At 41.3% G+C, this 14,450-nt stretch overlaps 2 protein-coding genes across 2 annotated transcripts; one reads left to right on the top strand and one right to left on the bottom strand.

Moving 5' to 3' along the window:
- Window positions 1-1,175: 1,175 nt before the first annotated feature.
- On the top strand, window positions 1,176-4,015 carry LOC103701641 (two-component response regulator ORR9-like). The gene is made up of 5 exons (XM_008783785.4): window positions 1,176-1,694; window positions 1,796-1,887; window positions 1,985-2,062; window positions 2,223-2,293; window positions 3,391-4,015. The coding sequence occupies exons 1-5, from the start codon at window positions 1,547-1,549 to the stop codon at window positions 3,677-3,679; spliced, it is 678 nt and encodes a 225-aa protein (XP_008782007.3). The 5' UTR covers window positions 1,176-1,546; the 3' UTR covers window positions 3,680-4,015.
- A 5,633-nt stretch (window positions 4,016-9,648) lies between these two features.
- On the bottom strand, window positions 9,649-11,754 carry LOC149751041 (protein FAR1-RELATED SEQUENCE 5-like). The gene is made up of 2 exons (XM_089928334.1): window positions 10,451-11,754; window positions 9,649-10,378 (listed from the first exon to the last, which is right to left on the bottom strand). The coding sequence occupies exons 1-2, from the start codon at window positions 11,263-11,265 to the stop codon at window positions 9,943-9,945; spliced, it is 1,251 nt and encodes a 416-aa protein (XP_089784460.1). The 5' UTR covers window positions 11,266-11,754; the 3' UTR covers window positions 9,649-9,942.
- Between the last annotated feature and the right edge of the window lie 2,696 nt (window positions 11,755-14,450).

Raw genomic sequence — 14,450 nt, 5'->3', positions numbered from 1 at the left:
GACCCCAGCCCCCCTTTGCTCCCTAGGTTTTAAATAACGCCGTTATAACGATTCTTGCCTTTTTTTTTCCCATTTTTTTCAAATATCATTTTTTTTAAAAAAAATTGTGGGCGGTCCTATCGAATCAACTAGTTTAACATGATCCTATTAAATTTTTCGTGGAATAATAGAGTGGAAATTCATTTAAGAGAGCTCATCTTTCCAATACGAGAGATCTACAATATAATTGGTACAAATATCAGTATCAGACCGCCTGTTACGCAGAGCCACGACCGTCACGCAGGAGGACGATGCAGCTATTTTCGTTGTGGCTGGATTGATTTAATTTATTTTAGATTAATTGGGATTGTTTTCTTTGCATGAATCTTTTTGTTAATTTGTAATCCTAGATATATGGATCCATGCACTTGTTTAGGGTTACGCAATAATTGAATGAAAATAACCTCTCCTTTTCTGAAACCTTGGTGTGAAGCCACAGCAGAGCCAGATGAAAAGCTTAGTTCTCCTTCTTTTTTTTTCTCTTCTCTTCTTCCTTCTCTCTTCTCTGCAATTATCCTACATCGATAATAAGAATAATCTCGATTTTTTTAATGCAGGATGAGAGCAACATTTTTTTATTGGGCAAACAATGGTGTTAGTTTTCTATTATTAACATTTATTTTTATTATTATAGCAAATAATAATAAATATAATGATATTATTTTATCAAAAAATGGGCTGCCGGGTAATAATCGTTATTATTGTTATGGTGCTAAGTATTGATATTTGATAGGATCCATTATTTAGGAATATTTTCTATTTAAATTGGCAACATTGTTAAAATATGAATCACCACTATTATTTTGTGTAGCTTTTTACAATAGCTGAATTCAGTTACATGCATGTTATGAGGAAATAGAAGGGTATCATTTGATCATGTATGTATTTAAATAATATTTGATCAAGATAATGCATTTATAATATTAAGCATGGACTTTGAGGTGATATAAATATAAAAATTTAATGACATAAATTTCATCATATGAACAATTAAAGAGCCATGTAGCAATAAGATGCTTGTAAACTACAATAACGGCCGTTACAACGGTCGTTTACGCTAAACCGAGGCTGGTGGAGGAAAATGGGATGGGATTCCAATCTAATCTATAACAGGGTCCGCGGTGCACTTTAAGGCTAGTCCTTGTAATAAAACAACACAAGACTACGAGGGGAAAGGGGACAACAGAAAAGGAGACAAGAAGGTGTGTATGGATTGCTTGCTCTCCAATTCAATAATGGGGTGAATTTTTGGAGAGATTTGGGTGAAAATCTGGTCGGATCTTGCTTTCCATGCGGTGGTATTTTGGTGGGATGGCTTATATCTCCTGCCTCTCATTTCGTTCCTCTCCTCCCCCATAGAGAATCCAATCACCCCAGAGAGAGAGAGAGAGAGAGAGAGAGAGGAACCAAGAAAACACCAACCCAACCTCCACCTCCTCCTGTTCTTCTACTCTTTCTCCATCTCTCCCCACCCTCCATCTATTATCATTTCTTTACTGCTGCTGTGATGGTGCAAAGAAATCAACAATCACCACAACAACATCAAGAAGCTATGACAGTGGAGGCAGAGGCTCAGTTCCATGTTCTGGCTGTGGATGACAGCGTTATTGACAGGAAGCTCATTGAGAGGCTCCTCAAGACCTCCTCCTACCAAGGTATGCTCTCATTGGTGGTGGTTCAACAAAATAGAAAACAAAGGAATCGCCCATCTCCTGATGTCTTAGTAGTTTTGGTTGCTCATGGTTTGATGTCTCAGTTACCACAGTGGAGTCTGGAAGCAAGGCTCTGGAATTGCTGGGGCTCAGGGAGGGCCAGGACACCACACCTTCTCTTCCCCCAAAGCAGCATGTAATTTATTCACCATAGTTTGCTGCATGGTTTCATTTTTTTTTGCTTTGAGATATTTGGATGGTTTTGATCTTCTTGATGGGGTTTTTTATTTCAGGAGATTGAGGTGAATTTGGTTATCACAGATTACTGTATGCCAGGAATGACAGGTTATGATCTGCTGAAGAAGATTAAGGTAGTTTTAATTATTAACTATTGCTTTTATGAACATTCTTTGGTTGATGGTGCTTTTTTTGGTGTCAAAGTTGCTTTTATTAACATTGTTTGGCTGATGGTTGCTTTGTTTGATTTTGTTTCAAGAGATTTATTGTGCTGTGGTCTTATTGTTGAAGCAGGGGTCCTCTTCTCTTAAAGATATCCCAGTTGTGATCATGTCATCTGAGAATGTGCCTTCCAGGATCAGCAGGTCAGACCTGCAACAAGTCCCCTCTTTTTGGCATTATTTGATCAATCTAACAAAACAGAGTCCTCCTCTTTTTGTTTTTGAAAAAAAAAAAAAAATTGCATTAGAGTTTTGTTTTCAATATAAACGCAATTTTTACCATGCCACAGTTTGAAAAGGCAAAAGAGAAGAATAAGATGTGGTCAAAAGAAACGTAGATGGTGCTAGGATTCCTTTTTCCAATTTTCTTAGGCATTAGGTTTTGTAGAGATACACCAAAGTTCTTTTTGTCCCTCTTCTTTTGTAGAGGTGGATTTTTTTTTTTATTTGCACCCAAATTTTAACTGATCTCAAAATTTCAGAAGGTTCTTGACATGTTCAATTAAATAAGATCAGAGGTCAAGAAACCTAGATGATTTTTTACGCAGGCATAGCTAGGAAAGGAGGCAAAGGAGAGGAATTAAAAATTGGGGGATGGATTTCTGTCCTAAAGGTGTCCTTCATGAGTGCCCATGAATAAAGGAACTATTTCTGACTTGATTGGACCACTGGGTGCAAATTTCCCCAAACTTGAAGCCATTCATTACTTTATGGGTACTGCAATAAATGGATAGGAGTCTTTTTATTTATTTTAATTCCATCTCATTTCATTCTTTGAAAGATAACAGAAGGAAAGCAAATAATTGCTCAGTTCCAATCAAACCTACTCTGCTTCGCTCCTGCCAATTAATGCATTGCATGGTGCAAGTATGTAGCATACATCCAAGTTCAGGCCTTTTAATAGGGGGAGATCTAAGTAGAGCCCATGGGCTAGATTTCGCTTCCAATAAAATTCTGTGGTGAAAAAAAAAAAAAGTTGCCTTGGGGCTTAACTTTTTCCAGTCAAATCTGGAAAGGAATCATTGGAAAAAGGCAGCCCCATATGCCAAACTAGGCAAACATCCCAAAATCTTTTCCTTGTTTTTGTTAGATTTTGTGTTTCTTGGTGAACTTATTGTTAGATTTTGCTGGATGTACTGACTTGATGTCATCACAGAAGAGGGATGGAAAGCCCCCAATTGAGATTTCTCCTGCTCCTCTTTCTAACTAAGATGGAATGCCTTGATGTGCACTGATCACAGGTGCTTGGAAGGAGGAGCTGAGGAGTTCTTTCTCAAGCCAGTACAGCTCTCAGACATGAAAAGGCTCAGACTCCATATACTAAAAGGGAAATCCAATTGCAACGAGCAACAGCAGCAACAGGAGGACAGCAATAACAGTAGTAATGACGGCAGCAGCAGCAGCACCACCAGTAGCTGCAGCAACAATAACAAGAACAGCAGCAGCAACAAAAGGAAGGCCATAGATGAGGAGCTTTCACCAGAGAGGACAAGACCAAGATTCTCCAATGACAGCCTGACAGTGGTTTGATGTTAAGAAATCTAATTATTGTTTCACCAAGAATGAGAGACTCTAAAGTTCTTTTTTTTTTTTGTCACTCCCATCATCAAGCCTTTTTTTTTCTTTTAATTTTTTGGGTTGGGAAGTCTTTAATCACACACACACCTATTCCATTCCAATTTTGCTGTGCTTAGAAGTACCCAGATTGAAAATGTAAATAATGGAGAAGGCAAGATGGGTGGTTTGTTCATGGTTAGGCTGGTATTTTTGAGCTATAAGGGCTTCAGTTCTAGATTTCAATGACTGGTCTTTTGTATAGCTAATTTGATGGAAGCTCATTACTGTGGACTTGCTGATTGGAAGAAACTATACTCAATTCTTTCTATGAGAAAGAAGGGTGTCTTGGATCTCTGGCCCAAAATTTTGGTGTGCTTACCAAGATTCTCATTCTAATTCCTGTGTCACAGCTTTTTAGAATGCTGAACAGCCTCTCTTTTGTTGGTACTAACGTTTGTGTCAAAAGGTCAGTGGTTTTCAGCTGGTCTTAACCTTTTCTTCTTTGGAACACCAAAGTTGAGAGAGGAAAAGAAGAAAGAGATGGGGGCATCAATAAAGGGGGTTGTTAGTAAAGTCAGAGCAGCTCGACTCATTTGAGAATCTGAACACATCAATGCTTGAAGCTTTTCAGCGATCCCTAAGGCTTTTATAATGGGGCAACGGGGCTAAAGTCACAACACCATTAGGAATTTAGAATTCGTCCCTCTTGAAATGGACGCAGTGCAAACCTTAAACTTGTGTTAACTTTATTGCTTGGCCAAGGGATTTTTGTTCCAACTACAAAACAAATTTCCTAGTTTAGAGGGTGTTACTCGGCCAGGTAGAACTAAAGCTGATTACGGGTCTTGGGCACAAAAAATATTAAATTTTTTAAGTCTATTATGGTGCTACCACCACGACAAATTTTAAAGTAACCTAGCTTGATGCTTGTTTAAAAATAAATATAATTTAGGCCCGTAGCTTGGCTTATGATCAGCTCTATTCCAAACTTAACCCGGACCGGTTAGTAGGGTTGGTTCTTAATTTTAAACCAAAACTATCCTTTCCAAAAATTGGGTCACGGTCCGGTCTCAATAAAATTGGGTATGATATCGATCGGACTCTATTAAGCTCAACTCTCAAAACTTAATCACTAATCATGTAGCCTTTTAATGGATCATGAATTTCTACAAGAAATGTGAAAGACAAGAAGGAAAGGAAACACTATTGCCATATTAGTGACAGCCCTAATTCCTTCAGCTCGTAGGCATTCATTTGCGAACTTGATAATGAGAAGCTGAGACTTCACCTGTAGGTATTTTCAAACAAAGTTGCTCTTCATAAGTTTGAAAATTTATTTTTGTACCTAGTTTAAGATTATCTTCCTAACTAACTTGTCTGGTAACCATAGGGGATTATATTTCTATATTTTTTGCAGATGAGCCCTTGGATTTCTCTTTTGGTAAATTTTTCCCCATAAACACAGCCCTTAAGCTATTCATGTCATCTTAATCCTTGTCATTTCACCTGCAAATCCCAACGTTCTTTTTGCTGCTAATTAACTCCTCACACAAATCAAGTGATGTCTCTTCTCCTACTATCTAGACTGCAGCCTAACTGGGATGGGGAAATTATGGCAGCTTAACATTATTTTACTGCACACCAACCAAGCTATATTTCTGCATCATTCCACTCAGAAACCAACCAATTATGACCTGAACGTTAGCTCGTTGGTCATGCCCTTCTGTTCATAACGGATTCAGGTGTTGAATGGTGCTTAATTTCTCTCAAAATTTCACCTTAAATTTGAATGCACCACTCGTATGAGACTCTCTCTTAGCCTCTGCAAACTTAGTGGGCTAAAACATGTTGTACATCGATATAGCAGCCAATGTAAAAGAAAGCTCTAGGATGGGGTAGTTCTAAATACACCCCCCCGATTGCTCAGGACACCCCCCAAAAATTAAAAAAAAATTAAATACTCTCTACACCCCCCCATTTGCTAAGGACACCCCTAAAAAATTAAAAAATCCTAAATTACCCTTCACCCTCCCCACCCCCTCACCTAAATTGCTCTCTACACCCCCCAAACCCCCCCCCCCAACCCCGCTCTTCCCCTCCAAAACTCCACTCCAGCCGGCTTCTCCCTTAGGCCCAAAAAACTTCGCCTCAAGCACCTCAAGCACCTCGCCGGCGGCCAAACCCCCTCCGTCTCCCCCTTCTCCCTCGCCCAAAACCCCCCCGTTCCCCCTTCTCCCTCTCGTCGCCGGCATTCTCCCCTTCTCCCTCTCGTCGCCGGCATTCTCCCGGAACCACCTCCCCGGCCATCTCCCGAGCAACGAGCACCTCGCCGGCGCCTCCACGACCACGTCGAGGTAGCTCTCCGCCCCCCCGCCTCCAGTGCTCCGTTCGGCACTGGATCGCCGAACAGAACCCTTCTGTTCGGCTGAACAGTGCCGAACAGAAGCCCTCTGTTCGGCAACACTCAACCGAACAGAAGCCTTCTGTTCGGCTGCACGGTGCCGAACAGAAGCCTTCTGTTCGGCTGCACAGTGCCGAACAGAATGGTTCTGTCCGGCTCTGAGTCTGTTCGGCTCTGTGCAGCCGAACAGAAGCCTTCTGTTCGGCTCTGTGCAGCCGAACAGAAGGGTTCTGGTGCCAAATCGCGTGCCGTGCTGAATTTTGTGCCGAACATTTATGTATGCAATTGAATTATTTTCTTTGATATAGCCTAACATTGAATTTCTATATTTTCAGACATGGATCCCCGTCCCGCCAGAGTTAGACCTACGGCGTCAGCTAGGAGACGTCGTGCTAGGATTGCTTCTCCCGTGCCTGCTCATATGCCATCGGACTCTCCTGAGTCAGAGCATGATGATATGCCCGCTAGGGGCGAAGACGATGAGTCCGTTGGACCATGTCCAGGAGGTCCAGAGGATGAGTCCGTCCTGATCAGTTTCAGGACGCATATAGCAGCTTCCATCTGGAGGCAACAGGTATTGTTTATTTGTTATAGCATTATATTTTGTTTATTGATGTTTTATAAAGTAGTAGTAATTATACATTTATATTACAGGAACGAGCTCCACTAAAGTGCATGAACCATACTGCCAAGGTTGGTGAATGGAAGTGGTGGTCTTCAAACCAACCAAATACCAGGTTCAGAGCACTATTGAGGCAGTCGGGCCTCGTAGAGTTAGTACAGTGCTCTTATCGATTCATCGATAAGATTCTGATTTCGGGCTTCGTAAAGAGATGGCAGCCCGAGACGAACACCTTCCATATACCATTTGGCGAGATCACTATCACGTTGGATGATGTATCCGCCATTTTAGGGATTCCTGTCGCAGGTTCCTCAGTATCAGTTTCTCCTGAGAGGATGAGTGATCGGGATGCTGAGGAGCTACTTGTGGAGTTGTTGGGGGTGTCAGCTGGAGACGCGCGTCAGGAGGTACTGTCATCGCGCGGTCAGTCTGTGAGGATGGAGTGGCTGAGGACTCAGTTTCACTCTGTATCTGATAGAGACAGGCAGCAGAGGATAGAGTGTGCAGCACGAGCCTATTTGTTATTTTTGTTAGGCTGCACACTCTTTGCTGATAAGAGTGGGACCAGGGTGCCTATAGCGTATCTGTGTTTACTGCGGGATCTGGATAGGGTGAGCACATATGCCTGGGGTACAGCTGCCTTAGCATATTTGTATCGGCAGTTGGGGATTGCGTCGAGGTCATCAGTGAGACAGATCAGTGGTTATATGACGCTTCTGCAGGCATGGATTTATGAGCATTTTCCAGCACTCAGTCCTCACCCGTCGCTCGAGTATACTGATGCCAGTCCCCGCGTGCACCGCTGGATGCCCGGTACTCCATCCCGTACCACGATGGACCATTTAGTGGTTCTACGTGAGTCATTGGACCTTTTGAGCATCGATGAGGTACGTATCATATTACCATTTGCTTGTGTTTGTCAGTACTTTTAATATGCGATATAGTATTAAACTGAAATGGACCTTTTGTTTTACAGGTTATTTGGGATCCCCATCATCGGCTTCGGGGAGATCGCCCATATATACCCGTCGCATTTTTTAGTGGCTCCATCAAGTGCCTTGATATCGTAGAACCCTATCATCCAGAAAGGGTTCTTAGACAGTTTGGTCGTATTCAGACCATCCCTCGAGCGCCACTAGCCCCTACGCGAGCCAACAGAGGTTCCACAGCAGGCTCGTACCGGATACATTACTCCTATATGGATCAGCTTTGGGAGCGGTGGGAGGACCACGTGCTGAGCCAGGCGAGCAGGAGCCACCCAGTTACCCGGCCATCAGACAGCGTACCGGGATATATGGAGTGGTATCTCCGTATCACGCACGTTGCAGTTCAGCCTCCTCATCTGCGCTCGAGTACTCATTCTGGAGCTAGGGGAGGTCATGATGATGCTGACATGCACCGGCGGCGTAATGCAGCTGCACTCGGTATCAGTACCGACATTGTACGGATGGGTCCCTCAGAGGCTACGTCACTAGGTGCCGGGCACCTATATGATGCTATTTCTCAGATGCATCAGGTACTTCTGGGTGATGAGCCTGGCCCGAGTACAGCACCCTCTCATTCGGATCCAGGACCCTCTCATTCGGACGTACAGCAGTACACGCGTCGACGATGGCGTCATAGGGATTGATGATGGAGCCTTTGTAATCTTTGTAAAGCCTTTGATATTAATGAAAAATATATATTTTTGGTACATTTACGTGTAATCTTTGTAAAGCCTGGCCCGTTCTATTTTACACAAATATAACAGTGCACATAACAATCAATCTAACAATACGAAGACAGATATTTTTTGATTTATATTGATGATGGAGTTTTACAGTACATGACTCTAAGAGGCCAAAAAAATTTACAACTTTCAAAAATTGTACATATATAAATAATCAATCTAACTCTACTGTCTCGCTAATTATAACATTAGGTGAGATGCTCTCTTTGAACTGTTGAATCCGTGCTTCATATGAATTTTCCCATCCGGTAGCACAAGGAAGATGATATTTTCGCCAGTTGGTCGCTACTGGCGGAACGGGATGTCCCGGCAACAAGAACACCTTCAAAATTAGAAATAAGAAAATATTAATAGCTACAAAATTATAAATAAGCAAAATTAAATAAGCAAAATTAAATATTCGCAAGTGTTGTGAACGTAGTACCTCAACAAAATGATTTCCATTTACGAATCCGATAGCGATATCTTTGCGGGATAGAAGATGTACTGGCACAGAACGGAGAGGTAGGAATGTCAGACATTGTTGCAACGAGAGATGGTATAGGACAACATTATAGCAGGATGCTATAAGATGACCCATGTCCGGCATAGTCATCCATCTGTCATATGGTGGACAATCATCATAATATGATAATGCATGAGTGATCTCAGCAATCGTCCCTTCCACACCATATAATGTGCGATAGTGGTCCGAATGACATTGCAACTCTTGCAATAAATCCTTCCTAACACGCACCCAGTCATCTTCTCCAAATCCCAGTAAGTCAGCTATTGCCCTAAATCCGCAATTCCCATCAGCTTTTACATCCTTGATATGCTGGATGTATGGTCTCAAGGCAGAAGGAATAGCATCAATATAGATAATGGGCGTATGTGACTGGGCTCTAGTACGAAAAACCTGCAAATAATATCAAATGATAGAAAATATGTAACAATGGCAGAACATGTCCCGTATCGGCACATCTCGGCACGGCACATCCCGTATCGGCACATCTCGGCACGGCACATCCCGTATCGGCACATCTCGGCACGGCACGTCCCGACATGTCCCGTATCGGCACATCTCGGCACGGCACGTCCCGACATGTCCCGTATCGGCACATGACATACCGGCATGGCACGGACCGTCCCGTAGACGTTGTGATACCTATTGTAAGGAAATAAATATTTGGTACTTACCTTTTGTTTGGGCCGTCTCTTTTGAATCTGAGTAGATGGATTGCGGATGGTAACTTTCTCAACACCAGGTGAATAACTATCCTGTCCAGATAGAACCAACTCAAACGCAGACGGGTCACGTCGAGTAGACGTATCAACCTTCAGTGAAGCGCGCCCACGTGAACCGGTCTTCCGTTTTGCAGGCTCTAAAAGAGGTGTACTATCTGGACTTGCAATCTCTCGTAACTTCTTGATCATCTGCAATTGAGAAGCCCCATCTAACTTCTTGAATCGTAGCGCAATCAAATCTAACTCTGCATCACAACTCAACTGAATTGGCTGCACGGGGGGGGGGGGGGGGGGGGGGTAGGCAGAATATCAAGTTTCCTCCAATGAGGATCTATGCAGTCGAGAGGAATGGGCCGACCTTCCACCCTGTACCGCGCAATCTGGTGAGCACATGGTATACCATGTGTGCGTCGAATAGCGCACCCACAATTTGAATCATCAAACCCAACTGAATTGGCTCGTTTCGATTGGGCGAGGACATGATTTAACGCACTTATAGATATGAAACCTCGCAACTCTTTGAATTCAGCTGGCTTGAAGTTGTGCTGCACTACCAATAAACTCTTCTCCAATGAGGCTTTAACGGAGCTGTGCTGCAACTCAATCAATCCATGTATTCTAGTCCAAGATGACTCGAAACTTCCTTGGCTTGATCCAAGCTGCTTTTTGAGCTTTGCATGTGCACTCTCGACCCTAGTAAACAAATGAAAGTTAGATATAAGAATTGAGGCAAATTAAAATTAAATGAGTCTTTATTTGTGATACCTATTTGTCGTCACATTTCCGTAGTGCCTGCATGTATCAGTCCACGCCGCAACAAATCTTTCCTTGTATTTGCTCAGCCAAGTATCTGACACATACTGTAGTGCATCTGGATAGGTACCGAACTCTCTCTGCAGTGCACTCCAGCGATCATTATACTCGTCTTCCGTGGAGGACAGCACTAGTACATTCCAACTCATAATAAATTTATCCCATTTCTCCTTCAATTCGAAAAATTTTTTGCACTTGGCCAAAACATTCCTACTAATATGCCATCTACATAATAAATGTCTAGCAGTAGGAAATACTCTATGAATTGCATTCATCAAAGCCAAGTCTCTATCTGTAATAATCAACTCAGGCAAAACATCATCAGCTATGACACTGCGCAATCTCTCTAATGCCCAAGTATAGCTTTCTTCCCCCTCAGAATTTAAGTATACAAAAGCAACTGAAAATGTCATGTCAGTAGATGTCACCCCCACAATCTCTAAGAGCGGAAGACGATACCTATTCGTCTTGTACGTGCAATCCATTATCAACACACGGAGAAATGCACGGAACAAATCAATGCTGCCAGGGTGTGCCCAAAATAAGTCATGCACAACATCCGTATTAGTACAATTCCTATGCCACTCAATATATTTAGCCTCTGATAATTTACCTAATAGATGTTGCATTTCAGACCTCCCGACTTTCTCTGCAACCTTAAACCGTTGACGTACATTGTAGATAGTCTTGATAGTCGTAACATTGAGGGCATCTCTTTCCTTCAATGTGGATAATATGTCCTTTGGACGAACCAAACTCTTCGACATATCCACTAACAATTCCGTCTCCTGCTCAGATAATCTCCCTGCATATGAGTGCCCCTCCAGATTCTCTGCAGCGGGATGATTGTGCACTCCACATACGACCAGTAATATCCAATCATCCGCAGTATCCAATTTCTTTCCTCTTAATGCAAGAGGGCATCCACACTTCTTTGTCCCACAGGCAGTCTTTATTCGCTTTTCTTTTGTGGTTCGGTACGTCCCACCCCTCTCACAACCTAACGTAATTCTGGGTTTCTTAGAAATGGTACCTGCATCGGATGATTTGATTACAACAACAAAACCATTTCGCCTCCCAGCTTCACGACACCAATTACACAAGTCCTCTCTACTCTTGAAGATCTATACATTAAACAATTTATGTAAGTACACAGTTGTAAAAATAGCTCGCTAAACTAATACAAAATTGCACAATATATTATAATACCTCGTAAGTTGTAAATTCGCTTGTGTAATTCAGTACAAATTCTGATCCAATTATACTCGATTCGGTTGTAGCATAGCCCTACATATAAAATAATTTATCACCAAGAATTAATGAATCAGAGGATCTGTTCGGCACAAAATTCAGCACGGTACGCGATTTGGCACGAGAAGGCTTCTGTTCGGCTGCAGAGTGCCGAACAGAAGCCTTCTGTTCGGCTGCAGTGTGCCGAACAGAAGCCTTCTGTTCGGCTGCAGTGTGCCAGACAGAAGCCTTCTGTTCGGTAGAGCGTTGCCGAACAGAAGGCTTCTGTTCGGCACTATGCAGCCGAACAGAAGCCTTTTGTTCGGCGATCCAGTGCCGAACGGAGCACGAACCGTGAAAAAAAAAAACTTTCGAAACAAGGTGGAACACGTACCTTTGCGGCCGATTCTTCGTCCCAAATCACTAGTTGCTTGTCCATGCTTCGAATGGGGCTTAAATCTCCTTCAAAGATCGCCTAAACGATGTAAATGGATCGAGGGGTTTAAGGGGGGTTTGAGGGGTGGTTTTTTTTTTCCTTTTCAAAACGAAACGGAGGAGGAGACGGAGGAGGAGGAAGGGGGGTGTACTGAGAAAATTTCAAGGGCAATATGGTAATTACACTAAAGGTTAGTTTGGGTATTTTTTTTTGGGTTTTTGGGGGGTGTCCTGAGCAATCGGGGGGGTGTATTTAGAACTCCCCTCTAGGATGGCATGCTATGTATAGTAAATTGACCGTACAGGCCCAAGATCTAAAATAAATACCAAACAAAATAGAAAAAAAGACGTTAAAAAAATAATTAAGAGAGAAAAAATATTTTATTACAAAATTGAGCTACAATAATGCTCTCTCCCACCTCTCACTAAGAAGACAGCTCTTATTCTCTGTCTCTCTCTCTCTTCTTGTACCATACCAAAGGAGACACCAAAAGTAGCATATCACATGGGTGGGATGTTAGATTCCTACTAGATTCAAAAACCAACACCGATTAAAAGACGAGACTTGATAACCACTAAAGAATAAAGATAATTATTCTAGAAAGAATAACTAAGTAGAATAAAATTAGGAATAGAATCCCAATGTTATTAAAATTAATGACCAACTAAATAGCAATCCTAATAGGATTAGGACTTGGCAAGGCTCAACAAAAGCACAAGCCATTATTTATAAAACTAGTTGTAATTCATGAGTTGGTGCTGGAATTTTAATTCTAAAAATCTAAAATAATAAATTTATAATTAATATTTAATGCATTGTGGCTTATCTTAGTCTCTTGGTTTAGAATTTTTTTTTCCTCTTCCAAAGTTTGTACCATTTGAATATACTAGATATTTTTTAGATGTTTTTGAATTTTTTTTCTTTCTTGGTAAATAGACTTAAAGTCCGTCAACATTAGTAAATTTAAGGTTTTCCAAGAGAAAAGTTTAATAAGCAATAGAAAATTTAATTATATTTATAGTAAAAATATTTTGAATCTTTAATAGACTAAGTTAAACTATTTTTATGCAGTTTAAACATTTACTTTATTTTTTTGCTCCGAGATGGTATCAATCAATCTAATTCCAAGTATGCAAATGTGTTGGAAAACAGAAGTGATCCAGTTCAACCTAGATCCATGGCCGAAAGGGAGGCCCATGGACGAATTCAACAAGCAATCTTTATTTGTTGCTCCCAGGTGAATTATTTGTTCAAAGTTCCAATGCATTTTACAAAAGTCTTTTGTTGATTATCTAGGTCCCAAACTAGGTTTCAGCTGGACCAATACCCAATTCCTACTGGCCAAGCATAGGGGACAAATTAGGACTCGGAACTTTTCAAATGAAGGAAACGCTATTGCACCTGACCTAATCAAATTCTAACGGCGTCATTAAGTTTAATTTTTCTGCAGCTCTTTTTCTCCTTTTTTTTTCTTTGTATTTTTATTTTAGGGACTTCAGGACTCTAAGATCGATCTCCTTCATAGGATTTATTGGGAAACAGGGACTCATAATACTGGAATAGTAGAGATACAACATGATGATTATGATTATATGACATTTGGAAGATTCAGTAATTAAGCCATTTTCTCATGCTATTTCTGTTTTGCTCCCCTTTCCCTCTTTTCTGAAGCCTTTGCCTTCAATGGGGTAGTCTACTGAGTGTTACCGCTTTATATATACACCTTAACCAATTTGTTGCCTCTTGTTGGCATCCTGCTGTGTTTTTTATTCAGAATGACACTTTGATTTGCCTAGTTAGCAATTTTTTCTGGGTTCTGTCATTTCTTTTTTCCCCCATGGCCAGATCTAGACAAATGTCTCATCTGTTAAGTTTGAATTCTTGTGGATTAGGACTTTGGATTTATTCATTGGAAGTTATTTTTGATTCAGATTTCAAAATGGAATTAAGATCATTTAATAGGGAGCTTCAACTGCATATCTTGGAGCTAGCAGATATTCTAGTGGACTAATGTCTCATCTTCTAAGTTTGAATTCTTGTGAATTATGACTTTGGATTTGTTCATTACAAGTTATTTTGGACTCAGATTCCAAAAAGGAATTAAGATCACTTAATAGGGAGCTTCAACTGCATATCTTGGAGCTAGCAGATATTCTAGTGGACTAATGTCTCATCTTCTAAGTTTGAATTCTTGTGAATTATGACTTTGGATTTGTTCATGACAAGTTATTTTGGACTCAGATTCCAAAAAGGAATTAAAATCACTTAATAGGGAGCTTCAACTGC

Source organism: Phoenix dactylifera, chromosome 17 (assembly GCF_051530095.1).
Source record: "Phoenix dactylifera cultivar Ajwa chromosome 17, Ajwa_hap1_PhDact_Kaust_v1.1, whole genome shotgun sequence".
Classification (NCBI taxonomy): domain Eukaryota; kingdom Viridiplantae; phylum Streptophyta; class Magnoliopsida; order Arecales; family Arecaceae; genus Phoenix; species Phoenix dactylifera.
The sequence above is the reverse complement of the archived record's forward strand: the minus strand, read 5'-3'. Positions and strand labels throughout refer to the sequence as shown.